This window comes from Amyelois transitella, chromosome 12 (genome assembly GCF_032362555.1).
Source record: "Amyelois transitella isolate CPQ chromosome 12, ilAmyTran1.1, whole genome shotgun sequence".
In the NCBI taxonomy this organism is placed as follows: Eukaryota; Metazoa; Arthropoda; class Insecta; order Lepidoptera; family Pyralidae; genus Amyelois; species Amyelois transitella.
The window spans coordinates 4,945,325-4,959,438 of record NC_083515.1 but is presented as its reverse complement, the minus strand read 5'-3'; the positions used below and the strand labels follow the sequence as shown (position 1 = coordinate 4,959,438).

Genomic DNA, 14,114 nt, shown 5'->3' with positions numbered 1-14,114 from the left:
GATCCGTTTCGGCTAAAAATAAAATAGCAGAATTGACATGCTGATACAGCTTATGCTGGAGTAGTTTCTAGAAAACTGGAAAACCCAACCGAAAGTAATTGGCTAAGAGTAAAAAAAACTGTGACGTCTGAAAATTCTAAAATCCTTATAACTTAATAAACTATAAACTATATTTATTATATTGTGTAGTGTATTAAAAATAAAAAACAAAAATTAAGTCTATTGTGTGCTATGCGGGCTTCTATTCAGGTAACAATTCTCAGCCTTTATCATGTCTGTTGAAGACTTAGTTGCATGGGTACCCTTTGCCCCCATAAAATGAGAGAATAAAAAAATCCAGGGCACTTTTTTTTATAATAAGCTATTGTTCAAAAACGATGATTTTGCCAATGTCGAGGTTCTTTCTTTCTTTTCTATATTATGGCTTCCACCGGACTTTCGGTGATTCTGCCAATGTCATGGTTTGAAGATTGAAAAATACACGATGAAACATTTTTCATTTGTTCTTTTGAAAATTTTGAAATATCATTGTCAATCAATGCCGCTTGTCAAGTTCCGAAAACCAATGATTATGATTGTCATTTCAAATGAGCTTGCATTTATCTTCTCCGAGATTGTTTTGATTCAATTTATTTAGTCTTTATTTCTTTCTGAATTGAAATAAAACGGTATTTTTTAACGCTATTTATACTTCTTTTTAGTTTCTTGTTCTATTCTTACTTAAATTTCGTTTGTAAGATATCGAAAGTTAAAACTAATACCTGCACCTTTTTTAGCTTTCGAGCCAAGCAAGATGACTTCTAACGGTGATATTGGAGGTCTGGATGCGAGCGGCAAAATAATTAAGATGGAGGTAAGTACAAACAAATTTGTTGCTCAATAAATACTCATCAAAATGTCCAATAGGATTTGTGTTTTGATTAGGTTGATTAGGTTATTTCGCTTATTTAGTCTTACGTTATAGTAGTGTATCAGTCAATAATATGTATAAAAAACATTCCTCGAGTCAAAATTAGGCTGTTGCACATGTTTCGTCAAAATTGTCAGCCTCAGTCTTTATAGGGCTATAGACCTTTATGCCTCTTTTAGTGCCATTTTAGACTACAGAACCAATTAAACAGGATATCTTAAAATTGACAGAAATGAGAAATAAAAAAGTTTATTTTCATGTGATTATTATATAAGTTACATTTTAATTGTAGGTGGACTATAGTACAACCTGTGACGAGAAGATACCACTATGGAAATCCTGGGCTGCTAAGGGGAAGGTCCAAGAAGCCATTGACCAACTACTGGCTCTAGAGAAACAAACAAGAACGGTAACTATTGTGCTATTTCGAATTTATATTTAATACTCTGTATGGCAGTGGATTTAAGTCGGCAAGACCTGATAGTTTGACTCATAGTCAGGTAAAGGTGGGAATAATCTTTTTAAGATTGATAGATCAATAATTTGGGTCTTAGATGAAAATGTGAATTTCTCAAATGGAGTTAGAAGGTAGATGTTCCTCACCACTGCAACATAAAAGATGAGAGAGTATCATTGTTTTCATACTTTATAATTATTTATACTTTTTAATATGTCTTAAAATCTGCTATAGGTGAAAATTAAACTAACATCAATTAGATAATTTGTGTGTCTGTTGTAAATATTATATTTGAAAAAAAATTAAGTCAATTTAGTATATTGTAAATAGGTATGTAATATCTTTATAGGGAGCTGACATGGCATCAACTGCTCGAATTTTGGTCACAATAGTTCAAATTTGTTTTGAGGCTAAGAACTGGTCTGCACTCAATGATCATATTGTGCTGTTGTCTAAAAGAAGGTAAGTTAGTTAAATTTCTGTCTTCATCATAAAAAATGAAAATGTGTTTAAACAAAATATGCCTGTATCAGAAAGCAAGAGTGTTTGTGTATGTGAGTGTGTGTTCTATAAGAGTGTGTGCATGTGTGTGCTCACTCATGTGAATTTGTGTGTGATATATATTCACATGTTCAATATATATATATATATACAAGATGTCACTTGACTAATGCTTCCATTTCTACAAAGTTGAGTTCTACAAAGTTTCAGAGGGTATGTGTCAAGCTTTGTATTTACCATATTGTATAGATTTGCAGCTTGTGCAGTTAATTGACATACATACATATTGTCACGTCTATATCCCTTGCAGGGTAGACAGAGCCAACAGTCTTGAAAAGACTGAATGGCCACGTTCAGCTATTTGGCTTTATGATAGAATTGAGATTCAAATAGTGACAGGTTGCTAGCCCATCGCCTAAAAAAAAAGAATTCCAACTTTGTAAGCCTATCCCTTAGTCGCCTTTTACGACATCCATGGGAAAGAGATGGAGTCGTCCTATTCTTTTTTCATTGGTGCCGGGATGCAAATTTGGTTTTATAACAATACATTGAGCTACTTTATCTTTATATATATCATATAATATATATTATAGAAAATTATAATTTAATTAGTTATATAATCATCTCTATAATAAAAAAACAATGATTAAAAATAGAGAAGAAGGAATATAAAATAAGAAATTGGTAAGCAATCCACTGGTCAATCTTAACTTCTTTCAAGAAGGTTTCTGTGAGGTTGCCAGCTTATGCTGAGTATGAATATTGATTAATCTGTTTAGAAAATTGCTGTTTCTGTTTAAAATAAGATACATATTTGTATTTGTAGATCTCAGCTCAAGCAGGCTGTGGTAAAAATGGTGCAAGAATGTTACACTTATGTTGACAAAACACCTGACAAAGAAACCAAAATAAAGCTCATTGAAACATTGAGGACAATAACTGAAGGTAAAATCTATGTGGAAGTTGAGAGAGCCCGGCTTACTCATATCTTGGCAAAGATCAGAGAAGATGAAGGGAATATTGCTGAGGCTGCTAAGATCATTCAAGAGCTTCAGGTGGAAACGTATGGTTCAATGGACAAAAGGGAAAAGGTGGAGCTGATTTTGGAACAGATGAGGCTCTGTCTGGCCATCAAAGACTACATCCGAACACAGATAATTTCTAAGAAGATCAATACTAAATTCTTTGATGAAGATAACACGCAGGTAAGTTAGTTATATTGGTATTAAATTTGGATCTTTTATTGTGTTTGAAATTGATTAGGGCTGTTAACAATTTACATGCTCTAGTTATGTTATTGTTGTATTGAAGATAATAATTACTAAATTAGAAGCATGATTTATAGATTCATAGTATATATTACTTATTCATTATTGTACATGTACTTACAGGAGCTGAAGGAGAAATTCTACCGTCTGATGATAGCTGTGGATCAGCACAATGGCCAATACCTGTCTGTATGCCGCCATTTCCGCGCGTTGGGCGAATTAGCGGGCACAGACGCCCTGGTGGGGAGTGTAGTGTTTCTCATTTTAGCGCCATACGACAATGAGCAAGCGGATCTGACGCATAGGCTCAATGAGGATAAGGAACTGGAGAAACTGCCCGAGTATAAGTGAGTATAATAAGCGTGATTAAATATCGCTGTTTCGCTTTAATTATGACATGAAATGGAGCTGGATAGTCTATCGCGCGATAAAAAACACGTCGCGCGTGCCGTGCTAGTCCCGCTGGATTATTTTCACGTAATGGCCAATACCTGCTTGAATGCAGCTTAACCGAATCGGCGGGTACTGTGTCACAATAGTTGCTTTCTAATTGTTTCTCAATTAATATGCAAGCAAGTGTCTGGGTTGGGTTTATACTGTACCTACTGATAATTATTGATTTTGTGACATTCAATTTAAAAAAGTTCTTACAGTAAGTACTGATGGGACAATCCAGCGAGAAAAAATAATATATGTACAACCTACCATGGAAAATTTTGAATTAAGTATCTGAGATAGACATAAATTTTGGAATCTAAGTGGAAAGATGTAGTCTCTCCCTACCCCTCTGGGAAAGAAGCGTGATTCTATGTATATGTTTGTACGGCTGGCGACTCACCCACCTATGCACATCATTATTTTAGTTCAACTTTTGTTCTGGGTGATTTATTGTAATGAAGGTTTATGTGTCATTTGTTTACAGACAACTTTTGGGTTTGTTCATCAACCCTGAAATAATAAGATGGAATGTCCTTTGTTCGACATATGAGAAGATGCTGCGGAGCACTCCATACTTCGACGCCTCTGATGAGAAAGGTCAGGAACGCTGGAATGACTTGAAAAATAGAGTTGTAGAACATGTAAGTAAAAATCATTAATTAATAAAGTAATTACATTAATATTTAGGAATTATATTTAGGCTTAGCATTTGCTTTCGTCGATGATGTCCCTATCCAAAATAGGCCTTAAAATAGTTCAATATCAGAATTAAATGCTACTTTATGCTATATTTTGAAATCGGTTGAGTAGTTTTAAAATTTGCTACAAAAACACAAATTTTACTATTGTCATTGAACAAATCGTCATGTCGGACTAAATGGCCTATATCTTCTTATTTCTTTTATTCTGAACATCTCTTCTTCGTTTGTGATTTTTCCATCCAACTTATCTTCTCCAGCACCAATTCCAAATACTGTTATTAAATATCAACTTAAGTTGCTGGTATTTTTAAATTACTTCAAATTATACATATAGTGGCACTAACTATCATTATGGCTTTGTAGTAGACCTAAAAAAGGGCCTTGCCATGCTATACATTACACAAAGAAATAATTTATGTGTTTACTAAATTAAGAAGTATTTATTTTGCAGAATATCCGCATTATGTCGATGTATTACACTCGCATCACTGTCAAACGCATGAGCGAACTGCTTGGTTTGAGCGAGACAGAAACAGAGGATGCCCTCAGCCAATTGGTCGTCAGTAGTGTGGTACGAGCGAAGATCGACCGTCCAGCGGGAGTCGTGCACTTCAGGTAACTCATATTAATTTAATGTTTTTGTTTCTGACGGATGTCGTAAAAGGCGACTAAGGGATAGGCTTATAAACTTGGGATTCCTCTTTTAGGCGATGGGCTAGCAACCTGTCACTATTTGAATCTCAATTCTATTACAAAGCCAAACAGCTGAGCGTGGCCTATAAGTCTTTTCAGGACTGGTGGCTCTGTCTACCCCGCTAGGGATATAGACGTGATCATATGTATGTATGTTTTTGTTTCTTACCTATACTTTTTTTTCCTATCTCATATTTGCATGTTCCCGGTTGCACCCTGCCTACCACCCTGCTTGGGGGCCTGGAATTCCCTCTGTGATATTTCTCTCTCTACTTTGTCTAGACTTTGAAATACTCAATTTTAAATCCAATATCATTCAGCTGCTCTTTCTACTCCGGCGGAGGCGGCCAGTCATTGGTTCCCCAGATAGTTTTCAGGCTGCTGCAAGACGAGACTAGAGTAGAATATGCGGCTCTCTTGTATTTTATCTGCTATGTCATAGATAAGAACATTACTTTTTTATTTCAGCCTCAACATGGACGCCTCGGACCGCCTCAACGAATGGTCCAACAACTTGAACACGCTTATGCAACTGGTGAACAAGACGACGCATCTTATAAACAAGGAGGAATGCGTTCACAAACATTTGCTGGCGACTGCCGAGTAAAATATTATACCTATTAAATTTATATTACCTATATGAGCTCTTCTATTTTGTAACAGTCTGGTTCATAGTTCTGTTGAGTAATGTGAAAATGCTTAGTGTTTTTTTTTACACAATGATGTAAAAATTTTGTTTAAATTGAATTTTTCCTTTTAGTTATTGCTTATTTTTATTTTAACTTGTTACTTCAAGTTATTATGATTAAACTCCTCATGGCACAATCTTTATTGTAAACATATAAAAGAAAATAAGGAAAATATGAACCAGTGTTACCTATACAAATCCACATATATATTGTAATTGAAAATCCAGATTCGAAATAATAAAATGCATTTTGATAATTTTCATGCTGGCATTAAATATAGCGTATTTGGTAAAGTAAAAGTATAATAAACAACATTTGCTGATATGACATTAGTTTAATTTCGCAATTATTACTTTACAAACTGAAGAAAACAATTTTTTTTTAATTCCCGGGTTATAAGTTTATTCAAATGATGGCGGGTTATTCCAAATCAACATTCCCAACCATATGTGTTTTATATTTAACACATATCTGCCGTATTAAATATAAACACATAGGGTCGTCATTTAAGTAGTGAGTGAAACTATTGTGTTCAGTCACTATAATAATAACGATCTGTTTATTAGTCCCAAATTAATGCAAATATATTTTCATATGAAAGGTGCAGGTGGCGCGCTACATGCTACAAAAGTTTGGTAGTATAATTAGATGCAAACTTGCAATTGGCGAGTTGATAATGCCCTTATCTCAATTTTGTGCTTTACATAAAAACATTATGATAAGTAGTTAAATAATGCTATGCCGCGTGGACATTAATCAAATTTCACATGGGTTAAGATCTGCACCGTTTAAAAACAACAGCTTCTTTTCTTGATGAAAAAAAAAAAAAACTGTAAGGTAACAGTTATGAATGGCGTCTTTTTAACCTTGTTTTCGTCCAAGTAATGAAATACGTTTTTACGTATCTAGTCTCCTGTGTCTCGTGACACTAATTGGCTAAGCAGGTCATTTAAATCAAGGAGGTCAGTTGGTGTAGAAATAAGAAGACGTGTGTTAGAAATAAAGTTTTAAATCTACTTCCAAACATTTCCGCACGCGTAGAATCATTTGAATTTCAAAAAAGTAAAGATGGAAAAGGTTATAAAGTACTTATTCTATGAAAAGTAATGTGTATTTTTGAATGTGTTTGAAGCTTAAAGAGTTACGTAATAATATGAACGGCTTGCGTTAATGTGATCAGAATCAGAATTTAAATTTTCTTGTGATGTTAAAGTGGCTCTTACAATGTTAAGAATTTATATTTAAGACAATCTACCCAAATCCAAAAAAGTACGTCCCACTGAATCGGATAATATCAGTCTTACGAGTATATTATTCCGATATGCTATGCTGTGCTGGGTTTTTTAGTTCTCATTCTATTTTTCTGTTGTGTGAAGAAATAACAAACAACTACTTACTACTAATTACATCAATATTTACTAAAATGCTTGATTTTTTTTGTTATTTTATAGGAAAAAGTTACGAGTTACTAATAAATGTTATTACCACACCTCCACTCAATGAAAACGTGGATCTTTGACCTGATACTGATATCATTTACTTTGGAATACACGATAAGATATGATTAGTCATGGCCGGTTTTAATTACTGCCAATTTGGTCTTTAATTCGTTCGAGCACACTGTGTGGCCGTGTCAAAGATGTTATCTTTTCTAATTTCTGGGTTAATTCCAGTCGCCTTAGTATTAATATTCCGATATGTGAATAAGAAATATGAACCGCCGATATTTGGAATATATCAAACGAAGAATAAAAATTATTGGTTAAAGTTTGTGTTTATGTACATCGTCATAAGACTACGACAGGTAAGTAAGAAATATTTTTTTAACATAAGCTATATATTTTTTTAATAACGCATATTGCTATCGCTCCTTATATCATAATTAAAAAAAAAAGAAAGGTGTTGAACTTTTGGGATGATGAGCACATGCTACATTCTGCATGTGACTGATTGATACAGCTTAGCATCAAAGTAATTTGAATACTTTTCTTACCAAAACTTTTATTTTTCGAATGAAAGACATTCCAAAGTCTAGATCTTAAATCTTAATCATCACCATATATTCTAAAGTCTAAATCATCACCACTTTATTTTACCTGATTTATTTTAATTGTATATTTTTTTATCTCTATATCCGTTATTACCTTCAGCGCGGTTTTGAATATTATCAAATGTTAGGTAAGTATAAATCACGTGCAAAGGGTAAGGTAGGAGCATAAGGGTGGGTTATTTAGAAAGTTTGTACCAAGGTCATATAACCATATTAACATTTATCCCAGAGCGGGTAAGGCACGAAACAACTCCCGGCAGACCTTGCTGTCAGGGAACCTAACCTACTTATCTTTGCATCACGTGTTTTACCTTAGAAGTGCTTAGGTACTCGAAGTCGGGGTGGTACCTATGCGACATTAATTATATGAGCACATTTTTAGCTTTTCAACCATGTCAGACGCATACTTGATGTGGAGTACGGACGTAGCGCCGACGGCACCGCTCACATCCACCAGCAGGATGCGGCACTCGAACAAAAGTATTTCCTCGGAGATGACCCCCTTGTAAGTATTTTATATCTAGTGTTGTAATAAGGTAATTTAAGGTTAAGGTTACCTACCTGGTAACTCAAACACATAAAGCTCACGAATAACGGGATTCTTTCTCTTATGCATCACTTGATAAAAATGTTGTTGAGTGTAGGTGCCCACTAGTTACTACTACAAAGACCTAAGGTTACTTTAAAGATATAATATAATGACTTCTTCATTTACGGGGTAAATATACCTACTTAGTCAATACTCACAAAACTTGAAGGCCATCATGAGAAAGTAACAGGTATCTAGCTCATCGCCTAAAAGAGAAGAGATTAAGTGCCAGTGAAATCCTGCATTAGATAAGTCAGTTACAATATCCTTTTTATACAAAAAGATATTATATTAGATTATGGTAGAGGCCTTAAAATTAGATTTATAATGTTTTTGTTGTTCTAGGCTATAGATGCGGTTTATTTCAACGGAGTGTCCGAAAATGATGTTTTTGTTTGTAATGTCGCGAGAAGACAAGGATTTGTTTGCGATGCCCTGTTGATGTTGAAGGTACCTATGTCCTACTCATAGAAAAACATTGTCTCATACAATATATTAAACTGGAAATGAAAAATTAAAATAAAAAAAAAATTAAAATAATAATATTTCGCTGCAACATAAGTATGTGTGTAGTGATATAAGTACATATAGGTAGGTACTACAGAGAGTTTACAAACTCAAGATACTTACCATTTATTTGCCGAACACAGTGGTACCTATAGATGTCTATCACTCACACACATCAGATCTTTACAATTACGGGGTAGACACAGCCAATAATCATATTTCGGAGAAGAACACCGAAAGGGTCAGGATGGCTGACTGATGAAATTTCGTGATTCCGAGATAGTGGCGGGTTAATCGCTACCCTATAGCCGCTGCTAGTTGATATATTGTCATTTCCTACAGAAAAAGGTACTAAACAATTTATGAAACAGGTAAATGGAGAAGAATTACTTTTGCACTCGAATCTGCCCGACACGCAAATGAAACAGGAGCCCATTGAAGAAGGAGAATACAGAGTACAGGGCATTGTTATCAATAATTTTATGCCGATGAGGACTTGGAAGGTCTCATACGACGGAGAAATGAAGTGAGTAAAGTCTTATCAACTCATGCTATTATATACATGCTAGATTACGCATATTAACGCCAGTGGTGAAAGTCAATTTTCTGCAGCTGGCTGTACATAGTAGTAGTTCTGTCATGTGGAGAGGATGAATGAAAGCAGGTTGACTAAGCAAATATACAAGGAGAGTGTGGAGGGAAAGGTCGGAGTGGAAAAGCCGAGACGAACGTATCTTGATTAAAATTAAGGACTTCCTGGCAAAAGGTTAGGTCAAGAGTACCTACCCGAAACCGCCGACCTTCCATGAAGAGAGTTATGAATGTGGATGAAGCGAAAGAAGTATGCAGAGATAGTGGCAAGTGGAAAGATATAGTCTCCGCCTATCCATACGGGAAAAAGGTGTGATTTTATATATGTATGTATGGCTGTACATAGAAAAGTTGTTACCCCAGTAATCCTACTGGTGTAATCAACGTATGTGCATAACATCGACCACTCAACTCTCTTTAATTGAACACCATCAAAATACTTAGCATAATATTACTTTCGATTGCAGATCAAGAAGTGACCCTAACAAGAAAGTAAACGTGAAGGTATCGCTAACGTGGAGCGCACACTTCCCTCCCTTTAACTACGACACTCAAATGTCTGCTCGGAGTTTGGCTAGAGATATGGCGAAGGAACCCTGGTCGCGCACTTATTTCAAGCTTTTAAAAAAGTATGTTCAACCTTTTCAGAATCTTTTAATCAACCGGTTGGTGTAATTTCGGTAACCGGTTCGGTGTGTAGTTTAAGTATGCTATACGAGTAAGCATAAGAGTTTATGACCGCGACTTCGTCCGCGAGGTTTTTTTCCTTCTTTCACAATAAAAAGTCTGTTTTCATCAGGGTTAACTTTTTTTATCCCTGTACCAAATTCCATTAAAATCAGTTCAGTGGTGTAGGCGTGCAAGCGAAACCGACATAAAGATACAGTAATTTTCGCATTTATGATATAAGAAGGGATAACTATGTCCGATCAAAGTCTAGGTATCAAATGAACTTCTGTTTGTAGCATCGCTTACTTAGCGGATGCTTACATAATCGTAAGTAACTATCGGTAAGCCAAGGATGTATAGATAAGGAAAATCCGTTCATTTGTTTGGGTTAGAGTATAGATAGTGATCATTTTAATTGTGTACTCGCTGCCTAGGACACCTATTTTTATATATTTATGTACATCATGACCTACGAGACTGCCATTAAGTCCTTTTAAAAAGTGCTACAGAAAGGCGGCCTTTTGTGAGGCGTAGCGAAGGATTATTAAGCGTGCGCACTAACCTTCAATACCACCACCCACACACACTTTGCAAAGATCGCAATGGCTGAGACATCATGCGTAGGATATGAGAATGGTTCGCAGAACGCAATGAATGTCTCATAATCATCACTGAAACTACCAATAGTAAGAATAAGTACTTACACTAATCTTTGTTTCAGATTACATCAAACACATTATGAACAGATGGGATTCCTCAAGGGTACTGTTACTGTGAATGATAAAGAACATACAGTTAACATTCCTTGTGTCAGGGATCACAGTTTTGGTAAGATTATTTTACAAATCAAATATATCCCTCAGGTTAGTTTATTTATTGTCTGGATAATAGGCGTTTTCACCAATCCTAGAGATAATAATAAATTGTAAAGCCAAATAAGTACCTTCATTTAATAAATAAATTGTTATTCATTGCAGGCCCTTTCCGAGACTGGCGCACTTTCCACCGATACGTTCTTCATTTTATTTTTCTGGAAAATGGAGATTCGATGGCTGTAGGTGTAGTTTCTCAACCGTCTGTTTTGTCACAGTACGTAAATTCCATTTTAATTTTTCAGAAAATATAATGTAGGTACCTATGTGTGTTTAGTATTCTCATGATCACGCTTCTTTACGTGATAAAACAAAGATTTGTTTAAAAAATGTTAGGCCACTTTTTTACACTTTTAGAACTTAACTTTAAAACAAATATAATAACTATACCTATATGATGCCCCTCCCTATATTTCAGTTTGACTATCGGATATGTGTGCCGAAAATTAGACAACCAGAGAGTGTTTCCTGTAGACTCCTGTGACTTTCACCTGTATCAGCATGGAGAAAATAAAATCATGCCGAAAGACTATGCGTTTAGTTTTGAAGCAGGTAATTAACATTATTCCATTTTTTATTCATTAAGGGGTCATTTCAAACATCATTTAATAATTATCTTATCTTTTGGTTTCACAACATTGGTTGACGTCAAATAAATTAAGAAGAATTGGTAATCAACTGCACTGCAGCACATGCAGTTACTGCGCCAAGCTCAAGCTAGATGTTTTTGCCATTCAGGTCATCAGTCCTATAATAAGCCTTCTCACAAAGTATTTTCTTTTCATAAAACCAACTCTGATACATTGCAGTCTCTATTTAGGTAGGTACGCCAGTTTCATATAGGCAGGCCTACTAATAAGCAATACACTTAGGGAAAAATATAAATGTGTTGATACTATTAATTGAACGTTCTACAATGAACCTTTGTGTTGCAGGTCGTCAGTCGTACGTTGTTCGTGTTAATTTTAAGGATGAGGAACCATTTTACATTGGAGATGGGAAAGCGGCTGTAATCTACGAAAGATGGTGTGCAGTAGAAGTCAACGGAGTAAAGGGCTGGGCGTGTGTGGAATGTCAATATAAGAATGCGTAGTTAACAGGCTTATTAAAGCGGTAGGTATGTTCCATTGCTTTAGAGATGAGGGAGTGGATTTTCTTGGGAGCTGCCACTGCCGTAGGTTTAAAGTATTTCGTACATAAAAGTTAGGCACTCTTTGTAAAGAAAAAGTGGCATTAACTTTTTTCCATACAGATTTTAAATTGTTATTTTTCCTTTTTTTTATTTTGGACATGTGGTGATAGGATGAGAACTTTTTTATAATTAAATAAAAGGGCACACGTTGAGCTCTTGTTGTCTTGAGAGCTTGTGATGTGAGTCCAAAGAGAAATAATTAAGAAAAATAATTACTATAAAGTAAACGCATTTTGATGCAAAGAACTATAAAATTAGCCAAGTTTCTATTGTGTCGAGAAATAAGATAACCCAAAGCTAACCGCCACATAATGTTCGATAAGAAATACCTATAATCATCTGTGTGGCGCGTGTGTAAAAGAAGTATTAAATTTAAATATAAATGTCAATTCAGGCAAATGAACAATTTGTACCTTAATTATTATTATAAAAGAAAAAAATTAAAATTGTTAAATTTCACCATCATCGATCGAATTTGGTTCTCTGCCTTTTCGGCGAAAATCGTTTGGCAGATCATCACTTGCCAATCAACGTTTCGCAGAATTTTATTTCGCGGAATAATCATTTGTCAACTATATCACTTAATTTTGTTTCATTTCCCAACTTAACTATTGCCAACTGTACGTTTGGTCTGGCTTTTATAATGACACTTTTCACAAGGCCAACTTTCAAGTAGCGAACGTTTCAGTTAGAGTAATATTAATTTAATTTTATGTATTTTTTACCAAATAATATATTATTGTTTTTTTTCCATAAATATTTTTCTACTGTAGCTAATATTCAAGTGCCCTGTGTAGTGAAACAAAAGCGATTCGGTTCTGGCACTTCGCCGGCCGCTGCCGCGGCACGCTCGCTTCGCTCGCTCGGCTCGTGCGTTGATGGTCGCAGTTCTAACCTAACCTAACCGATTTCTTTCGATTTCACCTCAACTACGTTAATAAAGGAAACCGTTGCCAACGAGGGGGAAATAGAAAATATATTAACAGGTGCCCCACCAGAACCTAAGAAAAAAAAAATACTTAGACAAAGACGAAAGAATAACAGAATTCTTGAACACAAATCTTCATATTCACATGAAAATTATTAATGTGCATTGCTGCTAATTTAAAGTGTTAATTTTTTTTTGTAATTCTTTAATAAAAATTGCATGTCGAAATTAGTTTATTTTATATCATAATATAAATGTACGAAAAAGGTACTGTTATACAGACGAAACGTTATTCGTCTAAAAGTTGTCTGGCCTAGTGAAGGATTTGATAAATGATAAGTGCCCGAAACGTGTTCTGTCATTATAATAATGAGCTTAACAATAATTCTACCAAATGAAACGTTATCATACAAAAATTTGACAATCGTTAGTTGTCAAAGTGAAAATCAGGCGAACCGTTGGTTGGCAAGTGATAATCCGCTAAACAATTTTCGGCGAGAAGGCAGGATACCATCGAATTTCATAATACCGATAAGAAGTTAATTATTAACTTTCTGTGGCATGCTACATTTGTTATCATTATTTTAACTAACAATCGGTCTGTCCTATTATGATTTTTTGTGAGACTGTAGGATTCCAATACCACCGATGGATGTTAAATGTTATAAATAAAACATATTTAAAGAATGATCGTTGATTATTATTTGATTGCCATACACATTAAATTATTGCTTTGATATGATTCATATACTTACGCTGTGCGTGTTATAAGTTATCCTGACGTACATACATACATATGTTCTATTTTTCGCAAAGGTTAAACTGTATTTCAAAACGATCTTTCATCTTTTTCAGCGAAACGATTATGACGACATGGCAATTAAAAATTTTCTTTTATCTATAACTAATATATATTAATAATAGTTAGAATAGTTATTTTGGGCATCATTGAAGTCCTCAAGGAGGATATTTATTTTTCCCGGTTTTTTTCACATTTTCCATAAATAGCTTTCCTCGATAAATGGTATATTAAACACAAAAATAATTTTTCACCGGACG

The 14,114-nt window shown here is 34.7% G+C and overlaps 2 protein-coding genes across 2 annotated transcripts; both read left to right on the top strand.

Annotated features, from left to right (window-relative positions):
* Window positions 1-524: 524 nt before the first annotated feature.
* LOC106142610 (26S proteasome non-ATPase regulatory subunit 12) lies at window positions 525-5,981 on the top strand. Its single transcript, XM_013344434.2, has 9 exons — window positions 525-668; window positions 777-853; window positions 1,203-1,319; window positions 1,717-1,829; window positions 2,695-3,073; window positions 3,260-3,483; window positions 4,059-4,215; window positions 4,727-4,890; window positions 5,437-5,981. Exons 2-9 carry the CDS (start codon window positions 794-796, stop codon window positions 5,573-5,575), a joined length of 1,353 nt encoding a protein of 450 aa, XP_013199888.2. The 5' UTR covers window positions 525-668; window positions 777-793; the 3' UTR covers window positions 5,576-5,981.
* Window positions 5,982-7,239: 1,258 nt separating this feature from the next.
* Window positions 7,240-13,745, top strand: LOC106142611 (uncharacterized). The gene is made up of 9 exons (XM_013344435.2): window positions 7,240-7,461; window positions 8,090-8,212; window positions 8,642-8,746; window positions 9,175-9,329; window positions 9,862-10,023; window positions 10,785-10,891; window positions 11,041-11,152; window positions 11,354-11,487; window positions 11,871-13,745. The coding sequence occupies exons 1-9, from the start codon at window positions 7,297-7,299 to the stop codon at window positions 12,026-12,028; spliced, it is 1,221 nt and encodes a 406-aa protein (XP_013199889.2). The 5' UTR covers window positions 7,240-7,296; the 3' UTR covers window positions 12,029-13,745.
* Window positions 13,746-14,114: the final 369 nt, after the last annotated feature.

Bases quoted from the DNA above. Each gene is read 5' to 3' on its own strand.
- LOC106142610 (XM_013344434.2), top strand. From the start codon at position 794: ATGACTTCTAACGGTGATATTGGAGGTCTGGATGCGAGCGGCAAAATA. The intron at 3,074-3,259 runs GTAAGTTAGTTA...ATGTACTTACAG, and splicing joins TTGATGAAGATAACACGCAG to GAGCTGAAGGAGAAATTCTA. The intron at 4,216-4,726 runs GTAAGTAAAAAT...TTTATTTTGCAG, and splicing joins AAAATAGAGTTGTAGAACAT to AATATCCGCATTATGTCGAT.
- LOC106142611 (XM_013344435.2), top strand. From the start codon at position 7,297: ATGTTATCTTTTCTAATTTCTGGGTTAATTCCAGTCGCCTTAGTATTA. The intron at 10,892-11,040 runs GTAAGATTATTT...TATTCATTGCAG, and splicing joins TGTCAGGGATCACAGTTTTG to GCCCTTTCCGAGACTGGCGC. The intron at 11,153-11,353 runs GTACGTAAATTC...CCTATATTTCAG, and splicing joins CAACCGTCTGTTTTGTCACA to TTTGACTATCGGATATGTGT.